Below are 11799 nucleotides of genomic sequence, written 5' to 3' on the forward strand. Positions count from 1 at the left end.
GGAGAGGGTGCTGGCTGGAGGAAACTGCCCTCCTTCCTAACTCCATCTGGGAGGGGAAATCGAGACAGGGATGTTCAGCGTCCCTGCCCCGGGCCCACGTGTGCTACCTGGACCTGTGTCCTGTGTTTTGGGGGACCCCACGGACACCCTCTGAGGGGCCCCTCCCCGGTTTCCAGCCACCAACAGGCCGGGTCCTCTTTAGCTGGGCCTAGGCTGCCCCAGGAAGGAGGACCCCTCAGCCACGGCCCCGGAATAAGACGGGATTCAGGAAATCGTGGGCCTTGAACCCGGTTCGAGGGGAAGGGAGGCTCTGAGGGAGGGTCCTGTGGCCCAGCACCCTCGCCTCCCGGCTCCTTTTTTTTAAAAAAAAATTTTTTTTTAAACGTTTATTTATTTTTGAGACAGAGACAGAGCATGAACAGGGGAGGGGCAGAGAGAGAGGGAGACACAGAATCGGAAGCAGGCTCCAGGCTCTGAGCCATCAGCCCAGAGCCCGACGCGGGGCTCGAACTCCCGGACCGCGAGATCGTGACCTGGCTGAAGTCGGACGCTTAACCGACTGCGCCACCCAGGCGCCCCTCCCGGCTCCTTTTAAATCAGGCATGGGGGGGGGGGGTGCATCCCACAGCCCTGACATGTCCCCAGCTTCAAATGGGGAACTGAGACCCGGAGTGACACCGAGTGGCATTTGAGAACTGCCCCTGGCCACCTCGCCCAGGTCAGAGTCTGCTGACCACTCTGACTCGGCCTGCCTCTTTCCAGAAAGAGCGCAGGCTCTCGGGAGCTGAGTTTCCCCACTCTGCAGTGCGGATAAAGCTGCCTGCTCTTGGAGGCGCCTGGCTGGCTCCGTCGGAAGGGCCCGTGGCTCTTGATTTCGGGGTCGTGGGTTCGAGCCCCACCTTGAACATAACATACTTAAATAAATAAATCTTAAAAAAAAAAAAAAGCTGCCTGCTTTCTCTCAGAGGCCTCAGAAACAGGGAAACTGATGGGACCCCTTAGAAGAGGAGAGACACCCCCACCCCCACCCCCGGCCTGGAGGAAGCTGCCAGCTGTGAGGGCACAGCAGGAGTGCCCCACCTCCCCTTAGCTGGGGGCTCTGGGCAGATGCCCTCCATCCTCTGGCCCTCCCTGTGCCTCTCTGTAAAGTGAGGTCATGACAGGACCCGGCTCCCAGGGTGTCACCTGCATGGCAGGAGCTGGGGAACAGCACGCAGGAACAGCTCGGGCACTCCCGCAGTGCTACTGTAACGTCATCTCAGCAGGCCGCTGTCACTCCACAAACACCTGTGGCTCAAGGCCAGCTCTGGGGCCAGCTCCGGGGCTGGAACGAGACAGTTCCCCCTGGGGACCCCAGAAGCCACTGCTTCCTGCCCTCACTCCTCCCATGAGAATTCAAAACAAAAAAACTGAGTCTGTTATTAAATCAGCTTCATTTTATTAGATTCCAACCAAATACAGCAGGAGGGGGCTGCGGGGCTAGGGGGCTGGGGGGTGCTGGGGGGCTGGGGGTCTTGGTTCCTGTTAGGATGGGGGGCTGGGGGGGTCTCGGTTCATGTTGGGATGGGGGTTGGGCAGAGGGGGTGGGAGATCCCACTTTGCTGACTTTCGGTCAAGTCCTAATGCTGCTGTGAGAACACACCCCTCCCATCTTTGATGATGGTAAAGGCACTTGGATGTCATTTTGAGGGGCCCTTGGGGTTGTTATGGCAACCAAGGTTAGGAGGATGTGAAGGGGGAAAACTAGTCAGTTCTGCCCAACTCGGGTGGGGTTTGGGGTCGCAGGACACCCCCTTCGGCCGTCACTATGTCCGCCACGAGTGAGGTTGAGGCGGGGTCAGCGGCCCGTCACCCGGCCCCGCTGGCCCGTTTGCGGCCGTGGGAGAAAGACCGGGGCGTCCCGACGCTTCCAGCCACACAGCCCAGGGAGAACGGCCCATACCCTCTTCCGAGTTCCGTGTGAATCCTTTGCCCAAAACCCCCAGCGTTCACCCAGCTTTGTCTCTGGCTCCTCTCGGAAAGATCTTGAAGGATCCAGGATCCCAGTCAACCGTGAAGCCCATCCATGGGCCTGGCCTCTGTATATGCCAGACCCATTTTACAGATGAGGACACTGTAGTCCAGGTGGTTCGCAGTCACCAGATGAAATTACCCACGTGGGCAGGAAGAGGGCTGGTTTCGAGCCTTCCTATAAGGTCCTTAAGAATACTGTCCCGACCTCCTGGCGGGCGGCCAAGCTCCTGACTAGTCGAGGGGTCCCACAACATTTCCCGCGCCCCTTCCTCCGATGATGCCCTGTCATCTGGCCCGGGTGGAGGGTGGGGGCAATAATCAGCCTGGGAGAGGCAGGGTCATGGATGGAGCCAGTGTGGTGTCTGAATATTTCTGCAAAACCTCAGTTCCTGTTGCTTACCCCCAGTGACGGGGAACTCGCTATCTGAAGAGTAAAGGGGCAGTGACCTTGGGCAAGCTCTTCCTCAGCCTGAGCTGTAGTCGGCCCTCGGCTCCCTTGATCTTTAGCGCGAGTTCTGCCCCAAAGAGGCAGACACCGAGGGACCTCTGCTCCCACCAGCCGGGTCCAGACCCTCCCTGCAGCCTGCACCCTGTCCTGGCCTCGTTCCCCATGGCTGCCCCTGTAGCGCACCTAACGGGGACCCCAAGGACCTCCCACACTCTCTGGCCTCGCTCCCCACACCGGTGGTGGGTCACAGGGCTGGGCACAGGAGGGCCACCCTCGGGGCTCATCTGAGGCTGGCTCAGCGGTCGTGTGAACTCAGGGTGAAGGGTCACTCCAGAGGCCATGCTCCCGAGCCAGGGGCCAGGGCAGCTGTGCCTCCCGTGTGGCATGGGCACAGGAAGCAGGTGGCAGCCGTTAGGGGTGCCGGAGGGCGCTAGGGAAATGGCTTCTAGTGGGCAGCCCGCCCTGCTGGGCCAGGGGTCCTGGTGGGAGGGAGTCTGGGGGCGGAGACGGGGGGCTAGCATGCCATGTGCTGGGCCCCTGGGGGGAGCATTTACGTGCTCAGCCAGACTTTCCTCCGGCCCCAGATGCCCGGTGGATCAGGAGCTGGGTGTGAGCCGAGCGAGTCCTGGCTAGGAGCCGACTGTGTTCCCAGCGTAGGCCGGGCACGTCCCAAGGGTGAGCTGTGTGTCTCGGGTGGGCCGTGTGTCAGCTGCGAGTGTCCTGAGTGCGAGTGGGGTGTGTCCCAGGTGTGAGCGGTGGTCTCCCGAGAGCCGAGAGCCGGGCAGGCCCGCCGGGAGCTCAGCGGCCGGGCGCACCTGTTCAGGATCAGCCGGGTCGGAGGTGTGAGCGCTCGGTCTCGGAGCTGGGTGTCGGTTGTGTGTCCTTGGTGTGAACGCGTGTGAGCCGCTGGATGTGAGGTGCGGTGTGGGGCATCCGGGTGTGGCCCGTATGGGCTTTCGCGGGCCTCCCCCCGGGGGCCGGGTTGCCCTCCGCGCGCTGGACCATCTCCCCCCCCCCGTGTGAACGACTTGCTCTGCGGCTGGGGGGGGGGGGGGGGCGCGGCTCCGAACTCCCACCCCGCCCAGCTCGGGACCCCGGCGGGGGCAGGAAGACGGGGTGAAACCTTTAGAAAATGCTTTGCGAAACAATGCAAAGATGCGTCCTGATGAAAAAAGTCCTGTGGTCGGGTCTCTACAAAAAAAGGGGAAGTTCCGCCAGGAGGCGGCCGCGGGGAGGGAGGGAGGCCCCTCCCCCTCCCCGCTCCGGGAAATGCATAGGTGGTGCCAGCCGCGCCCGCGTGGGGGCGCCCGGACCCTCAGATCATCTTCATGGTGAACTTGCGCGCCCCACCCTGGCCCGCGGCGGCGGCCGGCCCGTCCACCTTGCGGAAGGAATACTCCACCGAGAAGCTGTTCTTATGCTGCCCGCGGCCGCGGCTCCACACGAACAGCAGCAGGAAGCAGAAGAGGACGACGCCCAGGAAGGTGATGCAGCCCATGGCGGTGGACACCAGGATGCTGGTGAGGTCCAGCGGGAAGCGCGCGGCCGCCTGCGTGTCGTTGCGGCCCTCGCCCGGGGTCCGGTTGGCGGCGGGCTCGGGCTGCACGGCCAGCGTGGCGAAGTAGGTGTCGTTGCCGCCCGCGTTGCTGGCCACGCACGTGTACGTGCCGCTGTCCTGCGGGCGCGCGCCGCGGATCTCCAGCGTGCCCCCCGGCAGCACGCGCGCGCGCCCGGCGCTGGCGGCGGTCACGGCGCGGTGGCGCGGCGTCACCCAGGCCACGGTGGGCGCGGGCTCGCCCTCGGCGCGGCACTGGAAGCGCACGTCGTCGCCCGCGGCGGCCGTGACGCGCTGCAGCCGCCGCTCGCGGATCTTGGGCTTGCGGCACACGAAGTACTCGAAGAGCACGGAGTCGGGCAGGTTGCGCAGCGCGTCGCCGCGGACCTCGGCGGGGGTGGCGCAGGCCGGGAGCCGCCCGTCGAAGTTGAGGGTCTTGCGGCGCTGCACGATCCAGAGCAGGCGACAGTCGCAGGCCAGCGGGTTCCCGTCCACGCGCAGCGTCTCCAGCGTGTTGACCGAGTGGAAGGTGCTCTCCTCCAGCGTGGACAGCAGGTTGTTGGAGAGGTTGAGCAGGCGGATCTGCCGCAGCCCCAGGAAGGCCTGCGGCTCCACCACGGCCAGCAGGGCGCCGGCCAGGTGCAGCTCGCGCAGGCGGACCAGGTCGCGGAAGGAGCCGCGCGGCACCGTGCTGATGGGGTTGTGGGACAGGTTGAGGCAGGTGAGGTGGGCCTGGTGGCGGAGCGCGGCCGCCGGCACGGCGGTGATGTTGGTGTGCGTGACGGACAGCGAGGTCAGGTTGAGGCCCTGCAGGCTGCCCGCGGCCACCTCCTCCAGCAGCGGCCAGTTGTCGATCTCCAGGTGCAGCAGGCCGGGCAGCCTGCGGAAGTTCTGGTCCTCCAGGGCGGCGATGGCCAGGTGGCGCAGCCGCAGGGCGCCCAGGCCCCGCAGGTGGCCCAGGGACTCGCCCGACAGCGCCGTGAGGTTGCAGCGCTCCAGGGTCAGCTCCTCGAGCGCCAGCAGCCCCGCGAAGGCCCGGCGCGAGATGAACACCAGGTGGTTGTCGCCCACCTCCAGCCGGCGGAGGCTGCGCAGGTCCTGGAAGGTGTAGTCCAGGAGGATGACCAGCTTGTTCTCGCTCAGGTCCAGCAGCGTGAGGTTGTCCAGGCGCGTGAAGACGCCGGGCGGGATGAGCTTGAGCAGGTTGCCCCGGAGGCGCAGGACGCGCAGGCGCGGCAGGTTGGCGAAGGCGCCCGGCTCCACGTGCGCGATCACGTTCTCGCTCAGGTCCAGCTCCTCCAGCAGCGGCAGCGCGGCCAGGTCGCCCGGGTTCAGGCAGCGGATGCGGTTGCGGCTGAGCTCCAGCAGGCGCGTCTCGGCCGGGATGCCGTCGGGCACGGCGGTCAGCCGGCGCCGGGGACAGGCCACCGCGCGCGTCTGCGCCGTGCACTCGCAGCGGGCGGGGCAGCCGCCGGCCGGGGGCGGTGCCGCGGGCAGGAGCAGGAGCTGCAGGCTCAGGACGCACAGCCAGCAGGTCATGGTGCGGAGCCTGGGCCTAGGGCCGCGCCACCATCCTCGTGGGCACCTGAGGGTTGCGGGGGGGGGGGGGGGGCAGCGTTAGCACGCGTGCGCAAGGCGCGGTTATCCGCCGTGGGGCCCGCAGTCCCGCCCCTGGGCGCGCCCCCACAAAACCTGTGCCCGCAGTACCCACCACAGCCAACAGGTGCAAACCACCCAAACGCCCATCAACAGAAGAACAAAAATGTGCTCCATCCACACGGAACGTCACTCGGTCCCCAGCAGGAGCGAGGCGCCTGCCCCCGTCGCCCCGCGGACCACCCCGAACACACGGCGCTCAGGGTGGGAACGGACACGAGAGGCCACGCGGCGTGTGAGTCCGCGGGTGTGAAACGTCCAGAACAGGCTCATCCACCGACGGGAAAGGGGCTCGTGGGGGCTGGGGGCTGGGGAGGGGGTGAGGGGTGACAGCTCACTGGGACGAGACTTCTTTTGGGGGTTATGGAATGTTCTGGATTTAGATGGTGCTGATGGTTGCACAGCTCTGTGAATATACTAAAAGCCGCTGAAATGTATACTTTAAATTTTCTTAATGTTTATTTTTGAGAGAGAAAGGAGTGTAAGCGGGGGAAGGGCAGAGAGAGAGAGGGAGACACAGAATCCGAAACAGGCTCCAGGCTCTGAGCTGTCAGCACAGAGCCCGATGTGGGGCTTGAACTCACTAACCACGAGATCATGACCTGAGCGGAAGTCAGACGCTTAACGGACTGAGCCACCCAGGCGCCCCTGAAATGTATACTTTAAAAGGGCAAGTTTGTGTTATGTGAATTTTATCAAAATAAATAAATCGCAAGAGGAAACATTTATTGAACTGAAGAACTTCACAAATATAGGTTAAATTTTGGGGTACAGCCCCCCAGAACACTTACTGACTGCCTACTGTATACCAGTCTCCAAACACACTGATGAACAAGGCAGATGTAGGCCCTGCCCTCCTGGGGTTCACATCCACCCTGTGGGGATACAGGTGGTCTAAATATTCCCCCCTGCCCTCCCCCCCGGAGGCCTTACCAGGCCCCCCCTCCACCCGTCTTGCCCTTCCTCGGTTCCCTGTGTCTACACCGGTCCAACCAGCACATGAAATTACAGGTTAAAGCCCTGTTCGTTGTCTGCTCCCTGTGGATTGTAACCTCTCCAAGGCACTTGTCTTCATCACTTCCGGTTTCTCAGAGCCTAGACCCCGCACCTGCTTGATGACCTTCGGGGCTCAGTCAACACAAGCAGCAAGACCAGAGAATGTGCCCCGGGTGCCCTGAAAGGAAGAGTCGGTGATCCCGGGGGGAAGGAGGTGCAGCTGGGAAGGTGACACGTGAGCTGAGACCCAGATGTGGGTGGACCTGTGTCCCCCCCCCCAAAAGACACATGCGGGGCTTAACCCCCGGTACCTGTGAACGGGACCTTGTTCCACTGACCGCTGTCCTATCATAAGAGGGAAACTTGACACACACGGATGCGCCCAGGGAGTGAGGCCACGTGAAGACCGAGGTAGGGGTTGAAGTGATGGGTCAGTAAGCCAAGGGTTGTGGGGAGCCCCCGAAAGCTGGACGGGGCAGAGAGGATCCTCCCGTGGAGCCTTCCTTCGGAGGGGACGGGGCCCCACAACACACTGACTTCAGACTCGGCCTCCGGGGCTGAGAGAGAATAGATTTCTGTTGTTTTAAGCCACTCCGTTTGTGATAGTCTGTTGTGACGGCCACGGGAAGCTAACGCAGACACAAAGGATGGTCAGGGAAGTGCCCACGGTGTCCGGGGAAGGGAGGGCCGGGCTGGGGGAGCAGCCAGTGCAAAGGCCCTGAGGCAGAAGGAGTGAGTGAAGGGGTTGGGGGAGGGAGGCCAGATGGTGTGGGGCGTGCAGGGCCCCGGGCCTGCCCATCTCGCCTGCTGGCCCCGCCACCCCTTACCCCTCCCCCCACTCTTCTGGGCTGCAGCCCAGATCCCGGGGGTCAAGGTGGGGTGTGGGTGGGGAGGCTCCAGCCAGATGGCAGGGATGGGGGCTGTCCCGTTAGCCGGTCCGCTATTTTCGGCATCTTAGCAGCTGCAGCCCCCCAAGGCTCCCCCCGACCTCCCCTCGTCCCAGGAGAGGCTGCCAGTTTCCGCGCTGTCCCCAGAGGCCCGGCTCGGCAGGGGCTCAGGCAGCAGATCCTTGTCGGCTCAACATCTGTGAGGCCAGCGCCTGCCTTCCTGGGCCCTTTGGGGAAGGTACACACGGAGCCCCCGAGTAACTGCCACCGAACGCTGGGGGTGAGTCACGTAACGGGGGGAGAGTCTGCGCTCTGCAGGTGCCATCCAGTGAAGATGGGGTCACCCTGGGGCAAGGCGGCCCTCGTCCAGCCACTGGCGATTTGATGAAGAGCGGAGATTCGGACGCAGACGCGTGGGCAAGACGGCTCCGTGTTGGCGGATTGGAGGGTGCACCCGCGAGCCACGGGACACCGCAGGTCACCGGTCATCCCCAAGAGCTGGAAGAGGGAAGGGAGGATCCTCCCCCAGAACCCTGAGCGGGGGCCCAGCCCGGGGGGGTCCCTTGAGTTTGCGCTTCTGGCCTCCGGAACACAGAGAGAACACAGTCCTGTCGTTTTCAGCCACCGCGATTGTGGCGTTTTGCGAAGGAGGCCTCGGGGCACTGGCGCGAGACTTCAAGAGGGGCCGTGGACCCCTGACAAAGACCGCGCGGGAGCAGACGCCGTGGCCAGGCAGGTTTGCTGCCTGTCGCGTGAAAGCGCGGACTGGGGCTAACCTACGTGTCCATCAGCGGGGGAGGAAGTAAGCTGTGACCCCCGGTTGTGGCGGGGCTCTGGGAGACACGGATGGACCCGCAGAGAAAGGCAGCTGGGGTGCAGTCAGACGGGGCTTAGAGACAAACCGGCTTGCCAAGCAATTACAGACAGCATAGCCCTGTTCATGGCAAAATACGGGAACACAGAACAGCAAACGGAATTCTCGACTCGGGCGGACGCGTGAATCCGTGGGCCGGTGCCCCCCCAAAACGCCTGGGGACTCGCACACCGCACGGGACAGCACCGTGAGCGGTGGGAAGGGGGTTGCTCACTCTCAGCTCACACGGCGAGGAAAGCGAGCATCATCCGGTGTCCGGGATGTCACGGGTCCCCGCTCCCTGCCCCCGGCTGGCGGACGTGGGGAGGCTGTGGGAGGGAGGGAGCGCTGGCTGGTTGTGCCCTCCCCCGGCAGCTGTCCTTAATTCTGACCTGGGCATTGCAGGGACACGGTCTTTCCCCAAGGCAAACTTCCTTCTGAGGCTGTTTTCTAGGTCATTCTCCCCATGTCGTTGCCCTGAACAGCACACGGAGAGGCCGTGTCCCAGGAGGGGACAAGAGAGCCAGAACGGACGGTCCCCTGTTCAGCTGCCCGACTCACAATTCCGGCAACTTCCTACCTTAAACTAGTCCCTGAGTGTGAGGTTACTCCTAGGTCCCTGTCCCAGCCTGTGCTGTTCCCTGTGGTCAAGGGGTAACTGTCCTCTCCCCGGGGAACTGGGGACAGGGCCTCTGACTGTAAGGACTTGGGGCCTCTCTGGCTTTGCCCCAACGAGGAAATGGGCGGTATGGCTCAGCTCCCAAACAGATTCCTTGTGCGGGCAGAACTGCCTGCTTGGTTCTTTCTGCAGCAGAGAATTTCAGCCCCCTCGAGTATAATTCAGTCCTCCCTGAGGCCCCCAAGGCCCTGCACGACCTGCCCCCGTCCCCTCTCTGCCCTCCCCTCCTCCCTCTCTCCCCCTTGCTCACTCTGCTCCAGCCACACGGGCCTTCGTGCTGTCCCTCCAACACGCCAGACAGGTCCTGCCCCAGGACCTTTGCACACGACGTTCCCTCTGCCTGGAACACCTTCCCTGCGTGGCTCTCTCCCTGACTTTATTTGGGTCTCACCCCTAATGTCACTCCCCTGGTGACTCTCTGTACTACAGTCCCCATCCTCGTCTATTTTTTTTAAGCACGCTCCACACCCAAAGCGGGGCTCAAACTCAAGAGTTGCACGCTCCACTGACGGAGCCAGCCAGGTGCCCCCTTCCTAGTCTCTCTAAATGCTGTTAAACCCTTGTTTATTGCTGGTCTACCGTCAGCCGGACTGTGAACCTCCCCCTCCTCCTCCTCAGGGCAAAGGCCTCTGCTCTGTGCCAGCCCTGGGGTCAGGGCTCCACCTGGATGGTCCCACAACAACCGCATGGGGAGGGGGGACACGCTGCTGTCACCTTAACTTTACAGACAGGAACACTGAGGCTCAAAGCAAGCTAAGTCACCTGCTCTGGTCCACACAGCACATCAGAGGTGACAGGGGACGGTCTCGGGTGAAGCCGGCTACGATTTGCAACACGGCTCTCCTGGTCCTGGTTTTTAAGAATTTTTTAATTGAGTATAGTTGACACACAACGTTACCTTAGCTTCGGGGATGTCCTTAAGAATGACTTCTGCTGTCACCTCTGGAGACACCATAACGCTGTTTCCCCTCATTCACTGCCTCTGTCCACCAGTCAGTCAACAAACACCTACCATGTGGGGAACATCTTCCAGGTCCGGGGGACACGGAGCACGGAAGACCGAGAGCTCGCTTTCTCGGAGCCGAACGATATCAAAGGAGGTAAATGCACGCGCCCTCTCCCGCCTCCCGGGGCCGCCGGCGGAGAAACGTATATCCAGGGAAGGGACGGCGTGGCGAGGGGGCTGCGAAGATCTAATCTACCGAGAGAGGAATGTTCCATCAGAGACCGAGCAGATGGCTCAGGGGGGGCGGTCGGGTGGAGGGCACATCAGGGGCAAACGCCGCGAGCGGGGGCCGCGCGGTCCAGGCAAGGCGCTGAGGCCAGAGAGGAGGGCGGACTGTTTAAAAATTTTAAGTTGTTTTCAAGTTGGAAAGAATTCTCAAAAATTAGCCGGCACAGGATATGGGTAAGGACGAAATCTGGAAGGAGGCATCAGGCGACGAGAGGTCGGCCCGGCTTCTACGGTACAGCAGGTGCTGTCCGTCCCCGCCCCTTGTGACCTGTGATGAGCAGTGCACCCTCTCTGTGCCTTGCCTGTCACAGGAGCGGGGCAGCGCAGGCTGGGACCCAGCTCGTCACCCGAAACCTCCTCTCAGGCGGGGCCTCGTCGCCTCCTCGGGGGTGGGGGCGCGGGGGCGCGGGGGGGCCGGAGCTTCTGACGCCTCCCCCGGAGGTCCTGGGTACCCCCTGTGTCTGTCGCTCTCGGATGGTCGAGGGGCTGGGCACCCCGGGAAGGAAGGGCCCCTCTGCAGACCGGTTTCCTCTCCCGGGGCCTCAGGGCGGCGTCAGGAGGCCGGGACCCTGGGTTCCCTCTCCGGTAGAGGTCCGGATTCGGGTCCTGCCTCTGCGGGGTCGTTAGAGCCCGGGGCCCGTTCCCTGCGGGAGGCGAGAGGGTCAGCAGAGCAGATGCTGCAGGGAGGGCGGGCCAGGGCACAGGCGGGGCGGGGGGGGGGGGGGGGGACCGCTTCACCATTCTCTGCCCCCTGGGGCCGCGGCCCTGGGGGAGGTGACGCCCACCTGTGCCCAGACCCTGCGTCCCCGCCCTGCCCAGCACCTGGCACCCACCTGGGGCCCCTCCTCCCGGCTGCCCAGACTAACTGCCACTGTTAGCTGATGACCCTGGTTTTGTGTCTCGGGCAGCACGTCTCCCCTGAGCTCCAGTCCTGGGGACCCGGCCGCATGCCCGACCTCTCCTGGGGGGGAGGTGCAGCACCCAGGCAACGGGGAGCCGTCCCCGCTCCACCCCCCCGCCCCGCCTCCCGCACAGGCTGGGATCGTGGCAACCCCCCCGCCCCCAGCCAGTCCGTCAGCAGGTGCCGTGAGCCCCACCTCCGAGCACATCCCAGCTCCCCCTCGCTCTGGATCTCCTGTCACTGCTGGGCCACCGCCAACCCACTGCAGGCCAGCTCACACCTGAGCTCTCAACAGACGTCCTCTGCGGCCTCAGGGTTCCCATCTGCACAATGACACCGGGGGATGTGGGAGGGTTGGATGACAGCCGTCACCACTGAGGGGTGACGTCATTCTCCGGGGGGCCGTCCCAGGCACTGCGGGGTGTTCAGCAGCGTCCCCGGCCCCCACCCGCTCGACGCCAGGGGCATCGCCAGTCATGACAACCACAGATGTCCCCAGACGGGGAGGCAGGACCACCCCAGGTGACAGCCCCATCTACGGATGCGCAGCACACGGCAGGCGCGCACTTGACGCCCC

At 63.8% G+C, this 11799-nt stretch overlaps 1 protein-coding gene across 1 annotated transcript; it reads right to left on the minus strand.

Moving 5' to 3' along the window:
• Window positions 1-3562: 3562 nt before the first annotated feature.
• On the minus strand, window positions 3563-5936 carry LINGO3 (leucine rich repeat and Ig domain containing 3). The gene has a single exon (XM_047849367.1). The coding sequence runs from the start codon at window positions 5553-5555 to the stop codon at window positions 3777-3779; it is 1779 nt and encodes a 592-aa protein (XP_047705323.1). The 5' UTR covers window positions 5556-5936; the 3' UTR covers window positions 3563-3776.
• Between the last annotated feature and the right edge of the window lie 5863 nt (window positions 5937-11799).

This window comes from Prionailurus viverrinus, chromosome A2 (assembly GCF_022837055.1).
Source record: "Prionailurus viverrinus isolate Anna chromosome A2, UM_Priviv_1.0, whole genome shotgun sequence".
NCBI classification, from domain to species: domain Eukaryota; kingdom Metazoa; phylum Chordata; class Mammalia; order Carnivora; family Felidae; genus Prionailurus; species Prionailurus viverrinus.